A 22,511-nucleotide genomic window follows, 5' to 3' on the forward strand; every position below is an offset into this window, starting at 1 on the left:
AATAAAACTTGCTTCCTCCTCGAATGAAGTGCCCAATTTGGCTCTGAATTGAAATTTAGAGGTGGGGACGCTGCGGACAGAGCACCTTACGAGGAGGGATTGGAGCAGACAGAGGGAGGGTAAGCTTGGAGCGGTCCTTTTGGTGTGAAAGAGGTTCTGTTCTATGTTAGACATCTGTTCACTTCAGCATATATATATATATATATATATATATATATTCCGTTCACTCCAGCCTATAACATTCATATATTGAAAACATTTTTTTTTATTTTGCACAGCCTATCTATTTTATAATTACACTGAACTGTTCCTTTAAAGCACAGCCAGAGCAGTATGAGGGTAAGGGCACACCTGGCGATTCAGGGAGATTTAGTCGCCTGGCGACTAATCGCCTCTTCTTTGGGGCAACTAATCTCCCAGAATGGCTTCCTCCTGTCTTGCGTCGGCTATAATGAAAAGTCGCCTAAGGCATGGCACACACGGTGCTTCGTTTTCCGAAGTCGCCCAAAGTTGCCTCACGAGGAAACTTCGGGCAACTTCGGAATACGAAGAGCATGTGCCATGCCGCTGGTGACTTTTCATTATAGCCGGTGCAAGACAGGGGGAAGCCATTCGGGGAGATTAGCCGTATGGTAGGATTTTCTAATGAACAAATGTAAAGCCAGGGAAGTGGATCCACTAAAAAAAGTATTTTGGTCGAGGGGAAATTTTTCTCTTCTTTCTGCTTTGCATATGAAAGAAGAAGGTCTCTCCTCATCCAAAATGCTTTTGTAGTGGTTCCACTCCCCTGGTTTTCCATTATACATTGGAAAACCTTGCCTTGCACTGATGAACTTGTCTGCAGTTTTTATGCAACCAAAACTTGTCTCCAAGTCTGGAATTCAAAAATAAGCTACTGCTTTAATGACACTGGGAGCAACATCCAAGGGGCTGGTGAGCAATATGTTGCTCGCGAGCTACTGGTTGAGGACCACTGCTCAAGAGTATTGTGGAAACTAGGTGAGACCCTGAGTATAACTTTTAGCGTAGTTAAAATTAGTACATTGTTTTGCAAAATATCAAATTATTTGTAAAGCTACCAGTGGGGGTGGTTGTACAGGAAAACTTGTATGACCAGTAATGCAAGAAAAGCCAGTTTGCAATGTCCATTTTTTTGTTGTTTGTTGTTCTTGTTTTACCTATGAATGGGTCTTTATGGTGTTTTCATGTGGCAGTTTGGTAATTCTGTGTAACATTTCTAATAAAAAAGTGTATAAATCAAAACCTAAAGAATTACTTTTGAGTATTTCCCATAAACCATACATAGGCCAGATCACTACTGTTTCCCAAGAACTTTTCACTGATTGCTGGGAGCACTGAGCATAATATAGTAAAATACCCACTCTTGTAAAATATAACGATATTACAGAGGAGTTCCATGATCAAATTTTATTTTTATACAGGTCATGGGACTCCAAGGTGACTTCTAATATCATCATAGGGGTACTTTATTATAATACACAAGCAGGGGCGTAACAACAGCCCCCCCCCCGAGAAATATTTGGAGGGCCCAGCACGCATAGGGGACAACAGCATTGGCATTTCAAGACTGTAGAGGAAACAGACCCTGCAATTCTGGCCCCCCTTTTCGCCAGCCCCCCCCCCCCGCTCAGGGTTTGCTTACTCTATAGTTACGCCAGTGTACACAAGTTTCAGTGAGTCATGTGACAGAAATGATATACCTAAGCATCGATTATAACTGATGACATAATAATGTTCATAAGGATATCATTTACAGGATATTCATGGCTCTTTTGTATTGTATTTTATGTGGATTACCAGTTATTGCTGCAGCTTCTTCCCTAGGATTTGGCACACGTGTCTGTGCGGGTACGCTTCCTGGTGGTTTTGATAAGCACATAATTTTGTTCGGCTTATGACGCAAAATTCAAATATTTAAAGACCCCTCGTCCATTTGTTCAATGTCCAATGTAGGTCTATTGTCAGATTGCTCCTGGTTGTGCTTATTGCCCAGTTTTCCTGTTCTTGACCCATGCCTGTCTCTGGCCTCTGCTGATTAGCTGCCTGACCAGACCATTGCCTGTTTTCTGACTTTTCTCCCGGATCCTGATTCTGTACTGCATTGACAACTGGTTATTGACACTAGCCTGTTTCCTCGACTTTCCTCTGCTCTAAGCCTGTTCCTCCTGTCACACGTTACTGTTCCCTTGTCTGTCCAGAACTCTCACCTTGGTTCTCTCAGTTTAAGACCTGGCGGCATCTGAGTAGTGGAGGGCTCTTCCTGAATGAAAGACAGCTGTTATAGGCAGAAGCATGAGCCGTGACCAGAACCTTGGCATCTGTTCTGGGTTTTGGGATACCATACATGCCAGGATCTGATTGCCTGCTGTGCTTTGTGCCCAGGCAACTAGCAACTCCCTTTAGGTACTGTATAAGTGCTTGGGCTCTTTCTTAGATATGTCATTTTGCTTCTTTACTACTCCAGCATTTGCACCAGTGGTGTAACTACCATACAGCAGACTCCACAATGGGGGCCCAGACAACAGGGTCTGCTGTATGGTAGTGCTTTTCCTCAGCTCTGTCTGCCATTTAACTTTTGCCACCCAGTGCAAATGAGTTGGAGGTCTGGGGCATGGTGAGGAGGGCCTGCTGCATCATCCTGGAAAAATTACTCTTGGTGAAAATATGTTGTTTCTCTGCACTCCGCCAGTTGATCTTGCTGACTGTCAGTGCAGAGGTGGAGAGCAAATAGATGGAGCAATTGCACTAGCGATAGTAAGCAGATAGGCCATACTGATAGTTCAGTTCACACATTAAATGTTTTCGTGCAACATTTTTCAAACTGGGCAACATTTTCAAACCAACATTTTTCTTACTATGCATTAAATAAAGTCAATGGGTGTTTTTTGTGGCAAAAGGCTGCAAAATATTCCTCTCATACCTCATAGACATAATTTTTTTCCTTCTTTAAAAATTGACAAAAAATCACTTAGTGTATTTTAAAAAACATATAAAGGCATTCAACATGTGATTGTAAATGCATAAAAACCTGTGTGAAAGCTCCCTTATGTGGGGAACCTCCTTTTTCAAATACTGAGAGATAGAACACACTGTTCTCTGTTGTCTATTCTGCATGAGAAGTATGGTTGTGTGGCTTCAGAGAGGAGAAAACTCTCATGGAAAGCACAACTTGACCCTTAGGGGGTTATTATCAAAGGTAAAGTGTAAGAGGTTTTTTTTTTACCTCTAATGAACTCGAATGTAGTCAAAACTCGAATGGTATCTTATTTAAGAAAAAACTCACATGGCAAAAACATAAATATGCGAGTTTGAGTCCCGCAGCCTAAAAACTCAAATTGATCAAGTTTTTGTCATAAAAAAAAACCAAAAAAAACTGGAATCGGTCAAATTATTTGAATTTTCAGGCAAAACCATCTGAAAAAACTTGAACATCAAACAGGCTGTTAACTTCTTCAAATGGTTCAAGGGACCTCTGCCACTGACTTCTACAGAACCTTGGCAGGTTTTAGGTGGTGTATTTTTGAATTGAGCAATTTCCAGGGTCGGGGTATAAATAATCTCAAATATTCCAATTTTCTTTTTAGAAAACTCGATCGATTCGAGTTTTTTATAACCTGAAAATGTGAGTTTTGAATTTTCGTGGAAAAAAACAACTCGAACCTTAATAAATCTGCCCTTTAATAAATCTACCTGTAAATCTAAAGAGTGGGGTACCAAATAAGGGCTGTCATTGGCTATTTGGTAGCCCCTCTGTGAACAAGTACCGGCTTTGAGGCCTCTGGGGGCAGGTACTAAAATGGCAATTTAACAGTAGACTGACACTAAGTTATTTGGAGGGTGTGCACTAGGGGCAGGCTGGGGGTCCATGCCTTCAGAGCAGCTCAAGGCCCAATGTGCTCTCATTAAACTGTTACCCCAAACACTTCTAGATCAATATACAGTATAACTTGAATAGATTCCTGAAATAAGGTTAAGGGTGCCCCTAATTACAAAGATGAGCAAATAAGCATGGCCTATTGGCTAGTTTCCACTAAAACTGTGAGTTCACGTTTTTTATAGGCCAAATCTTCTGCTGCTTCAGTATAAAGTTTATTTGTTAGAGATTTAGAGGGGTGAGGGTACGGAAAGCATTTTAGGACATATTCCAGAGAACACACACTCCTGCGTGCAATCTCCTAAAGAAGGAGAATGTAGACTGGCCTGTTATTATACTCACAATGAGGGCCTCGTCTTCCTTAGATTATTATTTTTATTCTTAAAGGAATGTAAGAGGAAAGAGAGGACAATACTAACCAAAAGACCTTTGAAAGATCTCTGAGTAATAGCTATGGATTGCGAGGTGTTCAGCGGCTACTTACGTTTCTGGGCGGGAACTGCTGTGACAGGAGCCAGCACAAAAGAAAATAGGGGCTGTCCGAACTACTGCAGTGGGCGTGAGATGTGACGATACGGGCTCCGCCCACTGCTCTAAGCCTGTCTTCCTGCGGCCGCCGCCCTGTAAGGATATGTTGGTGCTGGAGCAAATATACCCGGAAGTTGCCTGAAGTTGGTGAGGCAGGCGGCAGTGCAGAAAGCAGAGAGGAGCCGTGTGTACATTCCAACAGCACAAAGTAAGCGCAAGAAAGTACTTCACTGATGTGTGTTTATTAGTAGGGAAGCGCTGTAGTTTGTACCAATAGTTACCATTGATTTGTTATGTTTTATGCATTGACATGTCCTGTCACATCTTTGCGTATTTCTTGTCAGCCTTAACCGTATATGAATATAACAAGGAAGTAAAAGAAGGTATGTATGTGCAGTCTGTGCGCCTATATAGAATTCCTTCCCAGTGGCCCCAGGTGCAGTTGTTGGACTGGTGGTGAGTCATGTCGGGCAGGGTTGTCCGCTGCTCACTCTCCTCACACAGTGTTTTCACTGCGATGTGTCCGCACCCTGTAGTCTCTTTCACTTTCCTCTATCCGGGCCTAACTCGCTCCACTACTTTTATTCCGGGAACAAGAACATCCCTCTATGTCTATCCTGGTCCTGAAATGCAAAAAACCCCTCCTGTATTGGGCAAGCACTTATTTATAGAGCTGTAGATAAGCGGGTAGGGCACATTTAGTAACAAGCAGATATCCGCATAATTCAATTCATAATGCAATTCAATTGGCAGCTCAAATGGCCTGTGACTTTAATTAAATCAGACCTAAGCAGCGTCCCACCCCTCTTAAGTCCTAGTGATGTCACTATAAACAAATAGTACGTTTTGTGTATCTATGACAAATATATGTGCCAACTCTATTTTTTTCCCTGAATATTCTTCTCCTGGTTTGAACAATGTATGTAGAGATGCCTGTCTTAATCTGTGCCATCCTTCTCTTTTTAATCCTTTACCCACCCAAATGACCTTACCCTAGGTGTTTTTTTTAGTCAAAGCCAGCCAGCCCATCCCTATCTTTGAGCATTTACACTGGCATCCTGTTTAAATCTCATAAGCAAATTAGTTAATGGTTCCTTCTTCATGCACTAATCTTGAATAACCAGTTGAACTGTATTTTAGGCATATCTTTATGGTTAAAGGGTCTTATATGCTTGATGGGAGTGGCAATGCCTTTAGGAGTTAATACCTTGGGTGTGCAGATTTGACTGCATTCCTGTCATAGTCCTCCCCAAGCTCACAGAACCGGTATGAAATTGTATGCTGCTAACCTTTATAAATGTCTCTGGGCAATTTTGCTTTTGTTTATCTTTATACACAGAAAATGTTTGCCACTGTATATTACTTTATCTAGCTATGCCCAACAAAACATTAACAATATACAAACATATATAGTAGATTTGTAATAATCTCACTGATGAGCTGCAGTATTTTCCACAGTTCTGTTTCCTGGGGTTCCCCTGGCTCCACCCTTTCCCTTGTATAGATTTTGTTGGGAATCACTAAGAATAGTCACTGGAGCTCATACGTAATGTGACAATCAAACCAATGCTTAGTGTGCTGCAAAATGATTTCTAAATCCGTTCTTGTCACAAAGTTGACTCAGGACCCTTGCTCTAGGCTGTGCTCTTGTGTTGGTGCACACATGTAATGACATCTGTGCATGCAATACAGAAAACGTTGAATGTGCACATATATGATTTAGTGCCAGACCCATCACTGAACCCATCACAGCTTTTGAAAAAAGCACAAAGTGTTTCCACTTACAGCCTTCAAGAATTAATAAGGACCATTGCTCCTTTCTAAAGCCCTCCAGTCCAAGTTGGCAGCTTATTGGCCCATGTATAGGGCCTCAGGCAGCACTCCAGATAGGATAAGAGGTTGTTTATTGCAACAGGTGGGTAATCTGCATACCTAACACGTTTCGGGAAAAGCTCCCTTAATCATGGGCTCCATGGAGCTGAATGGAGGGGCATATCGTACAGGGGTAAGTCTGTAGCGGTCATACTCAATTGACTTTCATATATAGAGCCTGCTAGACCAGTATCTGGCATCTGATATTAGACCAAAATCTGGGAGGGGCGGGGTACACCTTGGCAATTTTGCCAAACAAGCGGATCTCTCCCGATTTGTCCATATTGAGGTGGGCAATATCAGGCTGACCCGATCGTGGGCCCTAGGGCCCAACGATCGGATCATAATGTAGGCAATACTGGCGGTCGGATTGTGGGCTGCATCAACGGACAGATACGGCCGAGATCCAATGTAATTTTTAACCCAGCCAGATATCGATCTGAGAAGCCCATCGGAGGGCCTCACTCATGGGCCGATAAGCTGCAGACTCGGTCTGTTGCCAGCTTTTATCGGCCCATCTATGGCCAGTTTAAGAGAGTTGGCAGACGGGGAGATTAAGCGCCCAGCGACAAATCTCCTCTTCAGCAGGCGACTAATCTCCCTGTACTGCCTTTCCTCAGGCTAGAATACTATTGCCTGCGGGATCGCTTTAGATTTCCGATCCAGCAAGCAATTTGTATTTTAGACTGCGGGAAGGCAGTATTGGAAGATTAGTCGCCCGCAGAAGAGGAGATTTGTAGCTGGGCAACTAATCTCCCCATCTGCCACCACCCTAAAATAATCTCCTTTATAAACGCCAGTAGGACTATGAGCCTCAGGGTACCGACCTACTAGCTTCTGTGTGCAATGAGGGGTCACGTGGGAATGGAGCAGAGCCGAGTGGCAGGGGAAAAACAGCTGAACGGGTAATTTGCCTATTGAAAATGGGAGAGAATGGGGATTGATAAAGGTCTGAATATGTGACCAAAACGTTGATTTTGCGCAATAAAAAGTCATTACCTCAAGGTCCCTGTGTGGACCGAAACGTCACGTCGGCTTTACATGTGATTTTTCTAATACACTTTGATTACTAATGAAATATCTCAGTGCTGCTGGTCATTCTTTCCTATATCTGATTTCCTTACCTTGCACCCGAGTTGAAACAAAAAGAGTGGAGTGCTGCCCATATGGCTATATATATATATATATATATATATATATATATATATATATAATAAAGTCCAGTATAAAGAGAGATATAGTGTACCCAAATGACAAAGGCTAACTCTTTCTTAGTAAGATGATTATCTTATTAGTAATTATGACGTTAGGCTATTGTCACACACTTGCTACTGCCCTGCTTCTGTGCCACTGACTGCTTGTCATTCCAAAGGATTTTGGAGAGAAGATACATCCTTGAGTTGAGAAAACACTGTGTCTGATAATAGCCTTCAAAGCGAGTGGTGTCTACACGTCACTGCCTGTGTCTGCTATATGCAAAGCATTTTCTGTGGGAAGCAGTGACATGTGGAAATGCCATATGTAACATAGGCCAAATTAGTCGGTGGATAGTTTTGCTTTAGGGCTATGTCACAAGTGGTGTGATTTACGCTTGTGTACTTGTGAAATTTTAGTGTGGCATAAAAACATTTGTGAAAAAAATTTGCACTAATTCACGTCTGCTACAAACCAACACAACATTGTCAATCTGAGCTTTGTAATGTGCATTGCTGGACTTCGTAACGCAATGTGCGAAGATGACAAACTGTGTGTGTAGGAGTGTATGTATCTACCATAGAAATATTATAAAATGATGCCATGTAATTACACAGAACATTTTCACTATGCTTTGCTATATTTTAATGCAACATGTGCCAGCAATTCAGGTCATTCTTTTGTTTTAATACATTTTTTTTTCACTTAAAATATATATTTTAGCCTGCCCCATATTATAGTTATTATATATTGTGCTATGGCTACAAATATATTAAACAATATGAAAGTCACTCTAAATAGCACAAAGAAAAATAATCTGTTATTATAGCAGTGGGGTCAACTGTTTTCCCTGCAGTTTAACTTTATAACTGGCTAGCAATACCACAGTCACATAGTGTTTTAACGATTTTTTCAAGCTAAATATTGTTTTCTTGTGGTCTTCTACATCAGGGGTCCCCAACCTTTTTTGGCCCGGGGACCAAGAAAGAGCCAAATTTTTTTGCAAGGACCGGGTGGGGTCGGGGAGGTGCCTCACCTTCCATTAGTGAGGCATCTGGATCAATCTGAACAATTTGACCATCTCTAAGGTGGCCATACATGGACAAATCCGCTCGTTTGCAGAGGTCGACAAACGAGTCGCTTGCACTGTCATGCCCACCTTGAGTGGGCGTTATCAGGCCCTTCGACCCAACGATCTGATCACAAAGGCCGGGAGTGCAGGCTATGGGATCGAGGACCCCATAAACGAACCAATTCGGTTCTCGAACCAACAGGAATTCTTAAGCCAGACATCGATCACGAAAGCTCTTTAGAGGGCCCCATATACTGACCAATAAGCTGCCGACACTATAATACTATAGTTCATATAAATAAGCTGCTGTTTAGCAATGGTGGAAATTGAAAAAAGGCTATATGGCACAAGTTAAATGGTGAATAACAGATGACACCATTATGTCCTACAGCTTATCTGCTGTGTAACCTGATCCTTTTTTCCTTTGAATAGCTGCCCCCATTGCTACACAGCAGCTTATTTATATAAACAAGTAGTGTTTCTGAAGCACACAGCAGTTTTACTAGTGCAGGGCAACACTACATTATATTTGTATTACTTTAAAACACTTTCATTTTTTGACGTTACTGTTACTTTAAGTATGTGCGTGTACAGTAATCCAACTTTTCAGCATGAGCTCAGGCTATATCTGCCAATCCATAAAAGCATGGTGGGCCAAGACAAGCATTTTGCTTTTTTTGACCCTTGGTTTCTTTCCATTTTGAGCTGGCTAAACACACCTACATCAACTGCACCTCTAAAATCAGTGCTAAATAATTTGCGTTAACCAATAACGTGAAACTGTGATTAAGAATCTCCTTGTGGGACTGGCCTCTGCAATCCATGTACACCAATATTGTTGAATATGTAAACGTTGCTCTCAATTCAAACAAACTGCTTGCAATCGGTTGTTCCTGTAATAAAGCAGGCATATTACTTATAATATTTATTATATTACCACGTAATTCTAATTAAGTCTGTTTTGGCTCTTTTTTTTTAGGTTCTACATAATCATGTTCCTTATAAACCAATACATGGGAGGTGGTGGAGGTAGATTTGGAGGCGGAGGTGGTCTTATAGGAGGAATTTTAAGTTCCATCGGGTTAGTAATTTATGCAATGAATATTTTATAACATCAAAAGTATGGCATCCATACATGTGAATAAAATTATTTTTAGTTCCCCTGATGACAAAGAAATTAAAAAAGAGTGGATCAATTTTTCTAAAAATGTTCTTCTATTGTTAAAGGCCTCATTCACATTGCTACCATATATGCTTGTTTCCAAATAGACAGTAAAAAAAAAAAACATTTTTGTGATGGTTTTTGTTGTTTTTTGGTTACCGTTTTAATATACAATCCCAAAATTCCAGTTCTAGTAAAGTAGTTGGAAAATGTCAGATCTCTGAGAAGTGTATTGGTGTAACAATGATTTTCTTCCCATTTATTGACCAGCTTGCCTCTTATAATTAAGATTTTATTTAAATATGGGGCTTTGCAAAAGTGTTCAGGTTGTCTTATTATCTCTCACTGTAAACAGCTTTCTGGTAATAATATATATTTTTTTTTCTTTAATGTAGTGAAGCTGCTGCAAACTACAATCCACAGCCCCCGGTAAGGGAATGCACTCCTCTCCAATGCTTGTCTTGTTATTGCTGCTATGAATACTACTAAATGAATACATTTAAACTTTACTTTTGATTTGGCCCTCTACTAGCAGTGTTAATCTATGCATTCCTCACAGAGAAAGGCCCCAAATTATAAGGGTATCTCAGTCCCAGCCCGAAGGTTTACAAGCACTAGAATAGGACATTGCTGGGCAATGCGTCTCTCCTGCATGGTGACCTTTAATCTGAAAACTTAAATTCTCTGTTAACACATTTTTGCTGGCGTTATTGCAGAAAAAGGGGATATTTACAGTCAATTCTTAAAAAAAAAAAAAATCTCTCTCCATTTGCAACCTCAGCTACACTTCTGTACCTGTCTCCCACTTTCGTTTCTATTTTATCTGTTCCATCTTAAATGTTTTCCATGTTTCAAGAGTTAATGTTTCTTCATGTTTTCAGCCTCCACGGAGTCATTCCTCTGTTATACAAGCAAATGAATCTGAAGAGGTCAGACAGTTCCGACGTCTGTTTAATCAACTTGCAGGAGATGTAAGTTAGCCTTCTGCATGTTTACCTATTATTGTCCTGTATAGTCTTGCAATCTGTGATCCATATTCCTTATTACTGTGTTGGGGAAATGCATGTTGATACCTGCTGTGACTAGCTATCTGAAGGTCTTAAAAAGACAAGGCATTTGCATTACCTTTAATTAAAGGAATATCCTCTTACTATGTTATAAAAAAATGTTCCACAATCTGTCCCATGCATTATTAGATGGTCACCTCCATTAATAATAGAGGGAATGATAAGTTACTCATGGCACACTGCCATATTTGTGAAGAGCAGGTGAAATGCTAACCCCCATAATGAATGATTACTTAGCTGGGTGATCACTGCTGGGGAATCAAGAATATTGCTATTTGGGTATATTATTCAGAAATATATTTTTTCTTTCTATCTCGCTTCTTTTCCTTAGGACATGGAAGTCAGTGCCACAGAGCTAATGGGAATCCTTAACAAAGTTGTAGCAAGACGTAAGTTCCTTTAGAAAAGATTGAATGTGTGTGGTCTTCACTTAGGTTTGTTTGAAATCTTATTAACTGAACAGTATAAAGTATCCTGATTCCGCCCATAAGAGGGTGCATACAAAAAATGTGGAGAGTGATATTCTGAGACCATTTGCAATTGGTTTTCATTTTTTATTATTTGCGGTCTTTGAGTTACTCAGTGGCTCTCCAGTTTGCATTTTCAGCAGTCTGGTTGCTAGGGTCCAAATCACCATAGCAACCATGCATTCATTTACATAAGAAGCTGGAATATGAATAGGTGAGGGTCTCAATAGAAAGATGAATAATTAAAATTAGCAATAACTATACATTTGTAGAAGTATCCGCACCTCCAGGTTGCTTTTATAGACCCGTGCTGCCCCACCGATGACGTTACAAAAGTGGCGAGGCGAGCAGGCGCAGCGTCTATAAAAGATGAACCCGGAAGTCAGAAGCCTGCATTTGACGGTGGCAGGCGGAGAGAGCAGGAGAAGAACCCGCCCTACCCGCGGGTATCGGGCCGGCCCGCACATCACTAATTCTGGCCTTACTATTTCACTGACCCACAATTGAAAGCTTGAAAGAAGAAAGCTAATTATTCAAAAACTATATATATATATATATATATATATATATATATATATATATATATATATATATATATATATATATATATATAAAAAAAAATAATGCAGAGCAATTGAAAAGTTTTTAGAATTGACCATTCTCTAGCATACTAAAAGATAACTTAAAGGGGTTGTTCACCTTCCAAACACTTTTTTTAGTTCAGTTGTTTACAGATTGTTCCCCAGAAATAACTTTTTTCAAATACTTTCCATTATTAATTTTTTATTGTTTTTCAAAAATGTAAGTTTAAAGTTTAATGTTCCTATCTCTGGTGTTTTAGTCGGGAAGCTCAGTAATTCTCTAAATGGTTACAGTTTTGCAACATTTAGTTGATACATTTCTGAGCAGCATCTCTGGAGTATTGGCAACTATAGTATCAATTCTAACAGCTGCCTTTGATAACAAACGGATTCTGTTCAGCAGGGACAAAGATAAGAAATGTAACAACTAAATGTATCAATTTAGAACAGTTTACAGGGTCAATGACCCCCCCTCCCAGAGCTGCTTTTAAAGGTAAACATGACACTTTACACTTGAATATTAGAAAAAGAGTCTCGCGTAGAAAAAAAAAAAGTAATTGGAAAAAGTCTTTATTTTTGGTGAACTGTCTGAAACCAACTAGATGTTTGAAAGTGAACAACCCCTTTAAAGGTTAGCCACCCCTTTAAAGATATTATAGCAATATTTTGGAAAATAAAATTCCTGTATGAAGCATATCCTTGAAAGGAACAGGGGAAATTTTTCCCTCTTTACAAATCACAAAACTATGAAAAAAACAAGATATATCCTATATGAAGGACCTAGCCATCCTGAGTGTATAGATCCTTAGCCAATACTCGTGTTTATGAGCAGATCCCTCCACCAAAGGATGTCAGTTGTGACCCAACACCAAGACTCCCCTTGGCACACAAACATCAATCAATCTTGTGTGTAGGGCTGGCATCTTAACTTTGAAGATGGACTCAAATGTGACCCCCCCCCCCCCCCATATGCCAATGCCTTCATGGATTGGTTTGAGGAAACTTTGGTCTACACCCATATATCATATAGATATTGTGAGGTGTTATGCTCACATATGACCTATCTTATTTTTTTATTTTTTTTTATGTTTCTTTTCTGCTTTTTTTGATTTGTAAAGACTCACAAGTACATGCTTGATAAAGGAATTCTGTTTTATAAAGCGTTGCATAATTTTCCTGGGGCCACTTAATACAGACTGGGAGTGAAGCAGTTTGTAGACATGAATGGGAAGACAAAAGCCTTAAGTATTATTGGATTAAAGTAAAAACTGATTCCTTTAAAGGAGAAATAAACCCCCCTTTTGGCAAAAGTCCCCACTGGGCCCCCTCCGCTGGCGCCGCTCCCTGCCTCCCTCCTGCACAGTGTTACCCCTCAATTGTGTCCCCTCTTGAAATACTGATCACGCATGCAAAGTCAGTGCAGCGGAGCCCACGGGCATCATCTTCATTGCTTCGGTATTCTTCGTTACGTGAGTGCTGTATTGACGCATGCGCAGTTGGTGCAAAGTAACGAAAATAGCCAAAGGGAACGAAGAATACCGAAGCGCCAGAAGATGGCCAGTGGGGACTTTTGCCTAAAGGGGGGTTTATTTCTCCTTTAAAGGAATAAGTTGTTTTTACTTTAATCCCCTATTTTTATTTTGTTCTCTGTAAGTGAAGGTGTTGGTATCACAAGAAGGACCCAATTCATCATCATTAAAAAGTTTGCCATCCATCTTAACTAGTGATACTGACATGTTCTTGCCAATTTTAGGAATGTGTCCGTACCAGTTTAAATCTATGTACTAGCCACATGAAGACATTGTGTTAGTGTCTATGCCTGTCTGCATCTCTGTACTGTCTGGGTGTGTCTACCGACTAATGCTGTATATTTTTATATGTTTGGGTTTTTTCTTCTGACAGCTGTGTTCTGTATGTATTATGTCACTGTAATGGAATTGTCTTTGCTGTATTATTTGTAAGCCTTACACTCTCTGTTTTTTTACATCAGATCAGGATCTGAAGACTGATGGATTTAGTGTCGACTCATGTCGCAGTATGGTGGCTGTGATGGATGTATCCTTGTGCATCGTAAAACAAAGCACAAACCATGGGAGCCAGCACTGACAAAGGGATAGTTTATATGTGAAATTAATATATTTTTTATGGTTATGGCCTCTGTAATTTTGGGCATAGTGAACCATTTAAATTTTAAAGGAACAGGAACACCAAAAACTGAAAGTGTTATATGTTATATTACTTTAAAATGCTTTCATTCTTTGGTGTAACTGTTCCTTTAGGTCCATTATTAATGGTCAAGTAGATCCCCACCGCCACCTGTTAAGTGTATTCAATCTGTCACCAGAATAATGGCAGGGTTCTGTAGAGTACCTGCTTCTGTGGCTTTCATCAGTTACGTGGGGGCTGGTTTGATACCTGACATTTACTGTAATATGTAGGCGTTATTTAAGAACATTTGCATCTTTAAGAGCACATACTTCAAATGTAAACAGTTCTGTAGAGTGCGAGAAGGCAATGGGTGGTAGTTGTGTTTTTTTATTTATTTTTCCTTAACTCAACTTTCTTAGAGTGACAGCACAGGGAAGCTTGGGTTTGAAGAATTCAAATACTTATGGGACAACGTAAAAAAATGGCAGGTAAGTCTTTGCATTTCTTTATATCTTGCAGAAATGTTTTTTTATTTTGTAACAAATTATACAAAAAGCATGAACGATCATTTAAAAATACTTCAGGAACAGGAAGTGGGCCCCAGTTTGTGTGAGGAGGATTGTGTAAGTAGTTCAAGTTTAATGTAGCAAAATTTCAGGTCCACTCCGCTCCTAATGCCAATGAATACAAAGTCATAAGTGTTCGCTCTAGATTTATAAAAAATGAAGTTAGCAAATAACTGTGATGAGGTATTTTCTGAAAACTTGATTTGCCAGAAAAAATAGTTTTCTATAGAAGTTTCTCTTGCAAGTTTAAATATTTTCTAAGTTTATTGAAACATTTGAGATTTTAAATGAAACAATGTGATTGAGTGCAAGTTTTTTTTTTTTTTCTACAAAAACTCAGTCTGTGAACATTGTTCTTTTCTTAAATATGGTAGTGCTTGAGGTAAAATAAATTGCAGAAAAAAAAGTTGCACATATTTTGTCTTGTTTTTCTTGTTTTCTTCGACCTCTAAATTTTAGAAATCAGTTTCTGATTGTTTCCTGTAACAAACCCTCTACTCTCTTTAGCAGAATCATTTCCCTTTCTTTTCTTTATGATATGAAAAAGCATGCATATCTAGTTAACTTAATCTGTTATACTCTCAAAATCCTCTGTATTTAGGTGATACAATTAAGTTTAGCGAGAGGTCATCTACAGTTGGTTAAATAATACCTCTGAGTGCAAACAGTTTTGATAGCCCATGGTCTTAACTGTGTCCCTGTTATCTTTCAGGGTGTATATAAGAGATATGACACTGATCGTTCTGGTACTATTGGAAGAAATGAGCTCGCTGGAGCATTTACTGCAGCAGGTACTGGAGAAATCTATGCAGGATATGTACAAACTATTAATGGAAATAAAAGGGTAAAAAGAGTCTCTGGTGTGTAGGGCACAACAAAACTGAAAAAAAAGAATTCCACAAAAAGCACTGCCATGTGTATAGTGCTATGAGTTTACGAATCAGCTTGACAAACAATCGTATATTTAACTTTAGAATGATATTTGCGTGCTATGGCCAATGACTGATGGAGCATCTATTTAAACCAGTGCTGAAATAGTTCACTTCCCCTGACACCAAACATTGACGTAATTGGGACCCTTCTGATACTGCTAGTAAATGTGGTTCTGAAAACGAGTATTTGGTTGTCTTCCATTATAATGTGAAAGAAAACTACCATGGAAGCTCTACTTCCACTAAGGTTGCACAGATACCCTAATTAAGCCCCTGGTAAACCAGGATACTGCTTTGGAGCTAGGTTAATCCTTCTCTAATTCTTATTAAATATCTTTCCTATGAATGCATTGGCTAGTTTTGTTTTCATGTCTCATAATTAACACTTCCCTTTGTTGCTCTTTTTTTATTCAGGGTTTCAGTTAAATGGCCAACTTTATGACATGATTATCCGTCGTTATTCTGATGAGAAAGGAGACATGGATTTTGATAATTATATCTGCTGTTTAGTACGACTTGATGCCATGTTCCGTAAGTAAAGTTTTACTTTTATAACTGCATTGAGGAATTCTATTTTCTGGTATTCGTGAGACTGTCTGCTTTCTGGCAAATGCTAGAAGCCATGTCTTGTTTTAGGTCATGTATTGCAAATATACAATCAGGATCAGAGCCGCTTTCCCAGACAAAAGTACGATTAATAACACTTCATCTAAAATGCTTATTAAAGAACCAGTGACACCAAAAAATTAACAGATTTTGTTTTCAATTAAATACATTGGACTATAAGAGCAATGGCACACCGGGCTTGTCATGATTACGGTACTTCCAGCTGCACGTGACTTTAGATGTGGCTATCGGGTCACTAACCTAGCACAACAGCACCCCAAACACCAACCAACACCCACAAAACTCCTACAAAGAACTTGCTGTCACCACTCTCATACTTCTGATACCCTGGAGATGAGAGAGAGAGACCAGGAAGCCTAGAAGTGAAAGGGTTAATATACTTGCGATGCACACTCTTCCTACCAGCAATCAGACGGTTAATCAGCATGTGGAGGGCTAAAGCTCCCCATAGACGCGACGATTCTTCTTGCCGAACGACCGATTTTCGAAATTAGTCCGACCAATCCTTCGAAATTATCGTGCGACCAATCCTTCGAAATTATCGTGCGGTTAGTGGGATTCGAACGATCGTACGTTTCGAACGATCTTAAGATTTTTTCGGCCGACATCTGTCAGGAAATTGATCGGCCAGGTCAAAAAATCTTTGTCGGTCCCAGTGCAATCTATCTATGTTTGCAGGGCCAAGCAGGCAGCTCCCCTTTGTTTTCCTGCCAAATTGGTCTTTTTAGTTGATGGTAAATTCGTACGATCGTTCTGAGAAGATCGTGGTCTCACGATGAGGATCTGATCTTTTAAAAATCTCAACATCTATGGCCAGTTTAAGGCTCACAGTTATACACTTCTGGACTAGGAACGTTAAGAGCATCAAAGACAAACTTATTACATTTTATATTTAGTATTATAAAAGGTTTAACACTGCAAATGATTAAAGGTACAACACTGCAAATTATTAAAGTGAAGTTATAAAAATACATACATTCAAAGATACAAATAGTTTATAAAATAAAATATAGAGTTTGCTATTCCTGGAGGCAAGAGGAAATAGGATAAACCCCCACGGAAATGGGTCCTCCTAAGTCCGAATCCAATTTTTAGCCAAAAGATTTGACCATTTATTACACTCATTGGAATGCAAGGGGGTGTGGACTAGCAGGACACAGATTGAGTTTTTTTACAACCTCCTGTGAGTAGGAACTGGAACACAGTAGAGAAATGCTTTAATATGCAATGGTCCCATTTCTTCATACTGGGTCCATAGATACCAAATATCTTTACTTAGACCTGCCCAGATATTCCCATCTAATAAACCAAGGGCCAAACCTCGTTATGTATGGATTCCTTTGAATCGTTGAATCCATAACCAGTTTTTTTTTTTTATAGCTTTGGAACAGGTATGGATTCTGAGAAGATAGATGTATTTTAGTTATTTTATATTGTTACCTCCACATCACCTATGAGGTTCCTTAATATGAACTCATAAGGGCTTCCCACTCCCCCACATGGTATGGTATCAGTCAGTTATCAGCCATGGCTTAGAGCAGGGCACCAGAGGCTGTGATCCCTTTCCTGATTACAGACCTTACTGAGCAGGGGCCTGTAATCTATCTGTTTCTGGTACATATAGTTTGTTTTCATGATACCTCAGCCTGCTTTATTAACTCTTACAGGCCTGTATCATGTTCCCCAACATGAGCCATATTCAATTGTAAAAAGAGTTGGGGAGCAACACAAGCTTGAAAAAAGTTCCTGGGGTACAAAATAATGGCTATGATTTGCTATTTGGTAGCTTCTATGTGCACTGGCAGCATACAGGAGGCTTGCCTCCAAGCCTGGAATTCAAAAGGAAGTACCTGCTTTGAGGCCATTGGGAGCAACATCCAAGGGGTTGGTGAGCAACATGTTGCTCGTGAGCCACTGGTTGATAATCACTGTCCTAAGGCAATGTCTGTATTTATATTATGAATCCATTTGAAGTCCCTGTTCTTTATTTGTGGTTTTTAAGTTACTTTTTATTCTGCTGCTCTCTAAACATAGTAGTAGTATTTAGCCTCAGAATGCTCTGCTTTTTGGTTGCCGGACCTCTGCTTGGTCAGCCATCCTGCAGATAATTCTACGGCTAGCTCTGCTTTTTTTGAAATTACATTTATGAAATTTCATTTATAAAAAAAAAAATAAAAAAATACTTGTGCTTGCCCTCTTTATACAGTAATGACTGCCTATGCTAATATTTGCTAGTATATTTTTTAAAAAAAAAATACTTGTGGGATGTACACATTGTGATTGAAAGTTTGACAAATAATTTACTATTTTATGCTTTTTAAGCAGCAGTATTTTAAGTCCTGAATCATGGATCTATGATTTAGTGCAAAAAGAGCACAAAACACATACAATTCTGTACATGTATGGATAACTTAATACAGGCTACAGTCCTTTCTTGGGAGTTTGTGTTGTCCATTTCTCGCCACTTTGCTCCATCTCTGAGATAACATTATTGTGCATTGCTCCCATAGCTCTTACATTGCAGATGAGGGACTTAGCCAACATGTCCTGAGCATGGTTTAATGACCGTGGTGAGCAAAACAATGCAGTACATTCACAAAATTGTCTGTTTTCCTTCCACCATCTGGTTGATTCCACTATAGTGATGTGTAGGTGTACAGGATACACTGGAAAACTACCACATCAAGGGATTTTAATTTTTATTTCACTGAATCATCCTCTGATGATTTTCTTTTTCTTTAAGTCTGTAACTTGTAATATGGTGTCCGAGTTAAGAAAATATCTGTGTAACAAAACTTTTGTTTTCTCCTTTTGCTTCTAGGTGCTTTTAAAACTTTGGATAAAGATGGCGATGGCCAGATTAAAGTTACAATACAGGAGGCAAGTATCTAGGAAATTACATCTCTTTTTGGTTCTGTCTGTATTGTTTTAATTGTCCTTTGTTAACTACAGAACCAGCCCAGAAAGGATATGGTTTAAAAACATCTTTATTCAGTAGCTCTCCATTTATTGGATTTCAGCAGCTACCTGGTTGCTAGGGTCCAATTAACCTAGCAGCTAGGTATTGGTTTAAATTATGAAATTGAAAATGAATTAGAGGGACTTAACTGGAAGATAAGTAGTAATAAAAAGCTAACATTAGAATTTGGCTGCCAGGGTCAGTGACTCCAGGCATTTTAAGTTTCAAACTGGAAGATTCAGGGGGGCAAAGGAAAATAATTGAAACCTTAAGATCAACAAAAAGGTACTAAGAACAAGATCTTTCCACAACTTCCCCCACAGGCACAGTTGATGTAGGTCACATCATTTAAGTACCTGGGGATATGGGTACACCCAGACCCCCAAGTTTTCCTAAAACTCAATTTAGATCCCATAATTGACTCTCTATCTAAAACCCCCAAAAACTGGACCAACCTACTGCTTACACTGTGGAGAAAAGTGAATATTATCAAGGTGATATACCTGCCCAAGCTCCTGTATATATTCCACAACACCATCCCTTGGCTCGTCTTTAAAAAAGTAAATAAAATCATAATGCCATTCATCTGGGCCAACAGTACTCCTCACATTTCCCGGGAAAGACTAACATAAGCTATTGAAAAAGGGGGCCTAGCCCTTCCACACTTTTACTACCTAGCTTCCTAAATCTATTACATACATTGGTGTTTTTCTCCCAACCCCTACAATCCTAACACAGTACTCCCAAGTATCCATCCTCCATTCAAAAGAGGTCCTAGGCACTTAACACTACAGGCACTACTCTGATATGGCCATCCTACCAAACACCTTACTGACTCCTCACAAAGCATGGACTATGGCCTTGAAGATCCTGAACCACCCATGGCATCTTCTCTCACCCCACCTCCCACTTTGGGCCAACTCACTCCTAACCTACATACATGAACTACAAGATTTTATTTACTGGCCAAGTTTGGGATTTAAAAGAGTCACGGCCTGACAGGTGCAACTTTTTTTTTATTTTTTTTTTAAAGATTTTATTTTCCAGCTTGATACATCCACGAAAAAACATTAATAAACAGTTCAAATTTACAGTTTATCGTATCCCTGCATATTCATCACTGCAGTAATGTCTACCTAGACTGAAACAGGAAAAGATGGTACAAGCATTTATAATCCTTTTTAACAGAGGGAAGGGTAACAGAAAAAAAAGGAGGGGGTAGGCCGAGGGTGAAGCATCATACGTGACGCAGTATATAAATCTTGTAGCACCTTAATCATTGTCCTGCACAGAGGACAAGTTCATCTAATCATGGGCCCCAGATCTTTCCAAACCTGTCCGGGCAACCTCTACTCAGGCATGTTAATTTGTATAGGGGAAGAGCTGCATTCACTATGGATTTCCAACGTTTTAAGAAGGGGGGGCTCTGGGTAGCTTCCAGACTAGGGTAATCGCTTTCTTTGCGTAAAAGTACAGCAACCTCAACAAAATACGTTGGTATTTGTCAAATGTAATGTTTTCAACCAGACCTAAAAGGCATGCCTCCGGTGTCCGCACACTCGGTATATTAAGAGTTTGTGTTACGTAGTTAACCACCTTATCCCAGAATTTGATCAACTGCGGGCATGTCCAGAAGGTGTGGAGATAAGTGCCCGGATCCATCCCACATTTAAAGCATATATTATCTGATTTAAGGCCCATGGAGTGTAGCCTTGTCGGAGTGAGGTAGGTTCTATGTATCATACGATATTGTATAAGAATGTCATTGTTACCTATTACTGAAGGCAGATATGAATGTGTAATATCGTCCCAGTCATCCAGGTCTAAGTGTGGTATGTCTTGTATCCATTTGGTATGGCATTGTGCATAGGGGTTGCCCCTTTGTTTATTAAGAGTGTTATAAATGCGAGATACTAACTTCCCCTGGTTTGGTGACCTTAGAGTTTCCTAAAGCAAGGAGAGGGACATCTTGGGGGCAGTCGGAAACTGACAGGTGCAACTTTATAGATCTCTCCAACTCAGGCACACCTTTCATGCACAATTTCATGCTCTCTCCCCTACAGTGGCCAAATTAGATCTAAAAGATACCCTCCACGCACAGATAAACTTCTGTCTAGACTTTATAGGAGATTATTGTAACAGTCAAAACACCCTTTGACCAAGCCTGCCTCCTTTTGGGTGCAGGCCATACCGGGACTCAACCAAGAACAATGGGAGGAAGCCACAGACAATGCATATAATTTCCTTGATAAATGTACAAATTCCTCCATCAAACCTACATAACCCCCCTCAAGTTGAGGAAATTTGGTAGGAGACAGGATGACTTGAACAGAAAAAACTTGGCACTCCATGGATAGTGGACCCAACAGCCTGTTTACTAGGGGTAAGCAATGAGTTATTACCCACCCCCATGCTGGTGCACATTCATCTTGCCTTTCCTAGGCATCCCTTGGCAAACTTTTTACTTTTCTGCACATGTGCAAGTCTTAATTTTCACATTTTTTGCTACTGTGTTAAATCTGCACTACAGCCACCTGGGAAAGGCAAGATGGTTCAGCACTTCATTTGTTTTCTTAAAGGTGTACATGCCCTCAGGGACTTGCAATTGTTCTGTGAGGCATATTGACACACCCCATGTATACTGGGCTTTTCCTTGTCCTTGAAAAATTTTGATCCTTTACTTAGCAGTGTAAATTTTAAAGTAATCAAGTTTTTTATTCGTTGTATATTTGTGTAATGGATGACTAATTGCCTCTCATCTTTTTCAGTGGCTGCAACTGACTATGTATTCATGAGATGTCACTTGTGTGGTCTTGAACTTATGGAGCCCTAAAGTTACTTTTCTCACCAACTAAAATACTGTTTGCTGTATACAAAGCGTGTTTTATAAGTGATTATATATAAACCTATCCTACGTATTGTAATGGAAAGAGACTTCTACCAAGTTACAGAATTTTGAATTGAAGCACCAGACATGTAACAGCTTGTATGTGTGCATGTGTATGCAAATGTACGGATGAAAGATTTTTATACTCTGTATGCATACATCTACAAATTTGGTGTCAATAAATAAACATAATTTGTTATTTTCTCTATGAAAACTTTGTGTTAAGGTTTACCTTTCTCCCAGTTCTTTGTAATGCAAAATGGATGAAATTAAAAGCTCTAAACAGAAATAGACCTGCTGTTTGTACTAAATCTAACGTAGGATTGTTGTGGTGCCATCATTGGTTTATATTCACTTAGTTATCATCCAGCAAATGGTACTGTTTTTATTACAAAGGAAAGGGGCATCGTTTAAACAATAAAAATTGTTTGCTTAAATAAGACTCCTGCATGAGACATTCCTATATTTCCAAACTTTTGCATAATAGATCCCCTACCTGTAGATACATTTTTTTTCTTCATCCTATTTCCTGCATACTGGTGTTGTGTATTTAT

The 22,511-nt window shown here is 39.5% G+C and overlaps 1 protein-coding gene across 1 annotated transcript; it reads left to right on the forward strand.

Annotated features, from left to right (window-relative positions):
* The first annotated feature begins 4,486 nt into the window (after positions 1-4,486).
* capns2.L (calpain, small subunit 2 L homeolog) lies at positions 4,487-22,246 on the forward strand. Its single transcript, XM_018230321.2, has 11 exons — positions 4,487-4,631; positions 9,541-9,642; positions 10,119-10,152; positions 10,605-10,694; positions 11,122-11,179; positions 13,829-13,893; positions 14,406-14,474; positions 15,265-15,343; positions 15,899-16,015; positions 18,933-18,991; positions 21,839-22,246. Exons 2-11 carry the CDS (start codon positions 9,554-9,556, stop codon positions 21,863-21,865), a joined length of 687 nt encoding a protein of 228 aa, XP_018085810.1. The 5' UTR covers positions 4,487-4,631; positions 9,541-9,553; the 3' UTR covers positions 21,866-22,246.
* Positions 22,247-22,511: the final 265 nt, after the last annotated feature.

Source organism: Xenopus laevis, chromosome 8L (assembly GCF_017654675.1).
Source record: "Xenopus laevis strain J_2021 chromosome 8L, Xenopus_laevis_v10.1, whole genome shotgun sequence".
NCBI classification, from domain to species: domain Eukaryota; kingdom Metazoa; phylum Chordata; class Amphibia; order Anura; family Pipidae; genus Xenopus; species Xenopus laevis.

What these genes read in the sequence shown, in the direction of transcription:
- capns2.L (XM_018230321.2), top strand. Translation starts at nt 9,554, where the DNA reads ATGTTCCTTATAAACCAATACATGGGAGGTGGTGGAGGTAGATTTGGA. An exon ending in GTATGGTGGCTGTGATGGAT is followed by an intron (nt 13,894 to 14,405) that starts GTATCCTTGTGC and finishes CAACTTTCTTAG; the next exon opens with AGTGACAGCACAGGGAAGCT. An exon ending in TTAAAGTTACAATACAGGAG is followed by an intron (nt 18,992 to 21,838) that starts GCAAGTATCTAG and finishes CATCTTTTTCAG; the next exon opens with TGGCTGCAACTGACTATGTA.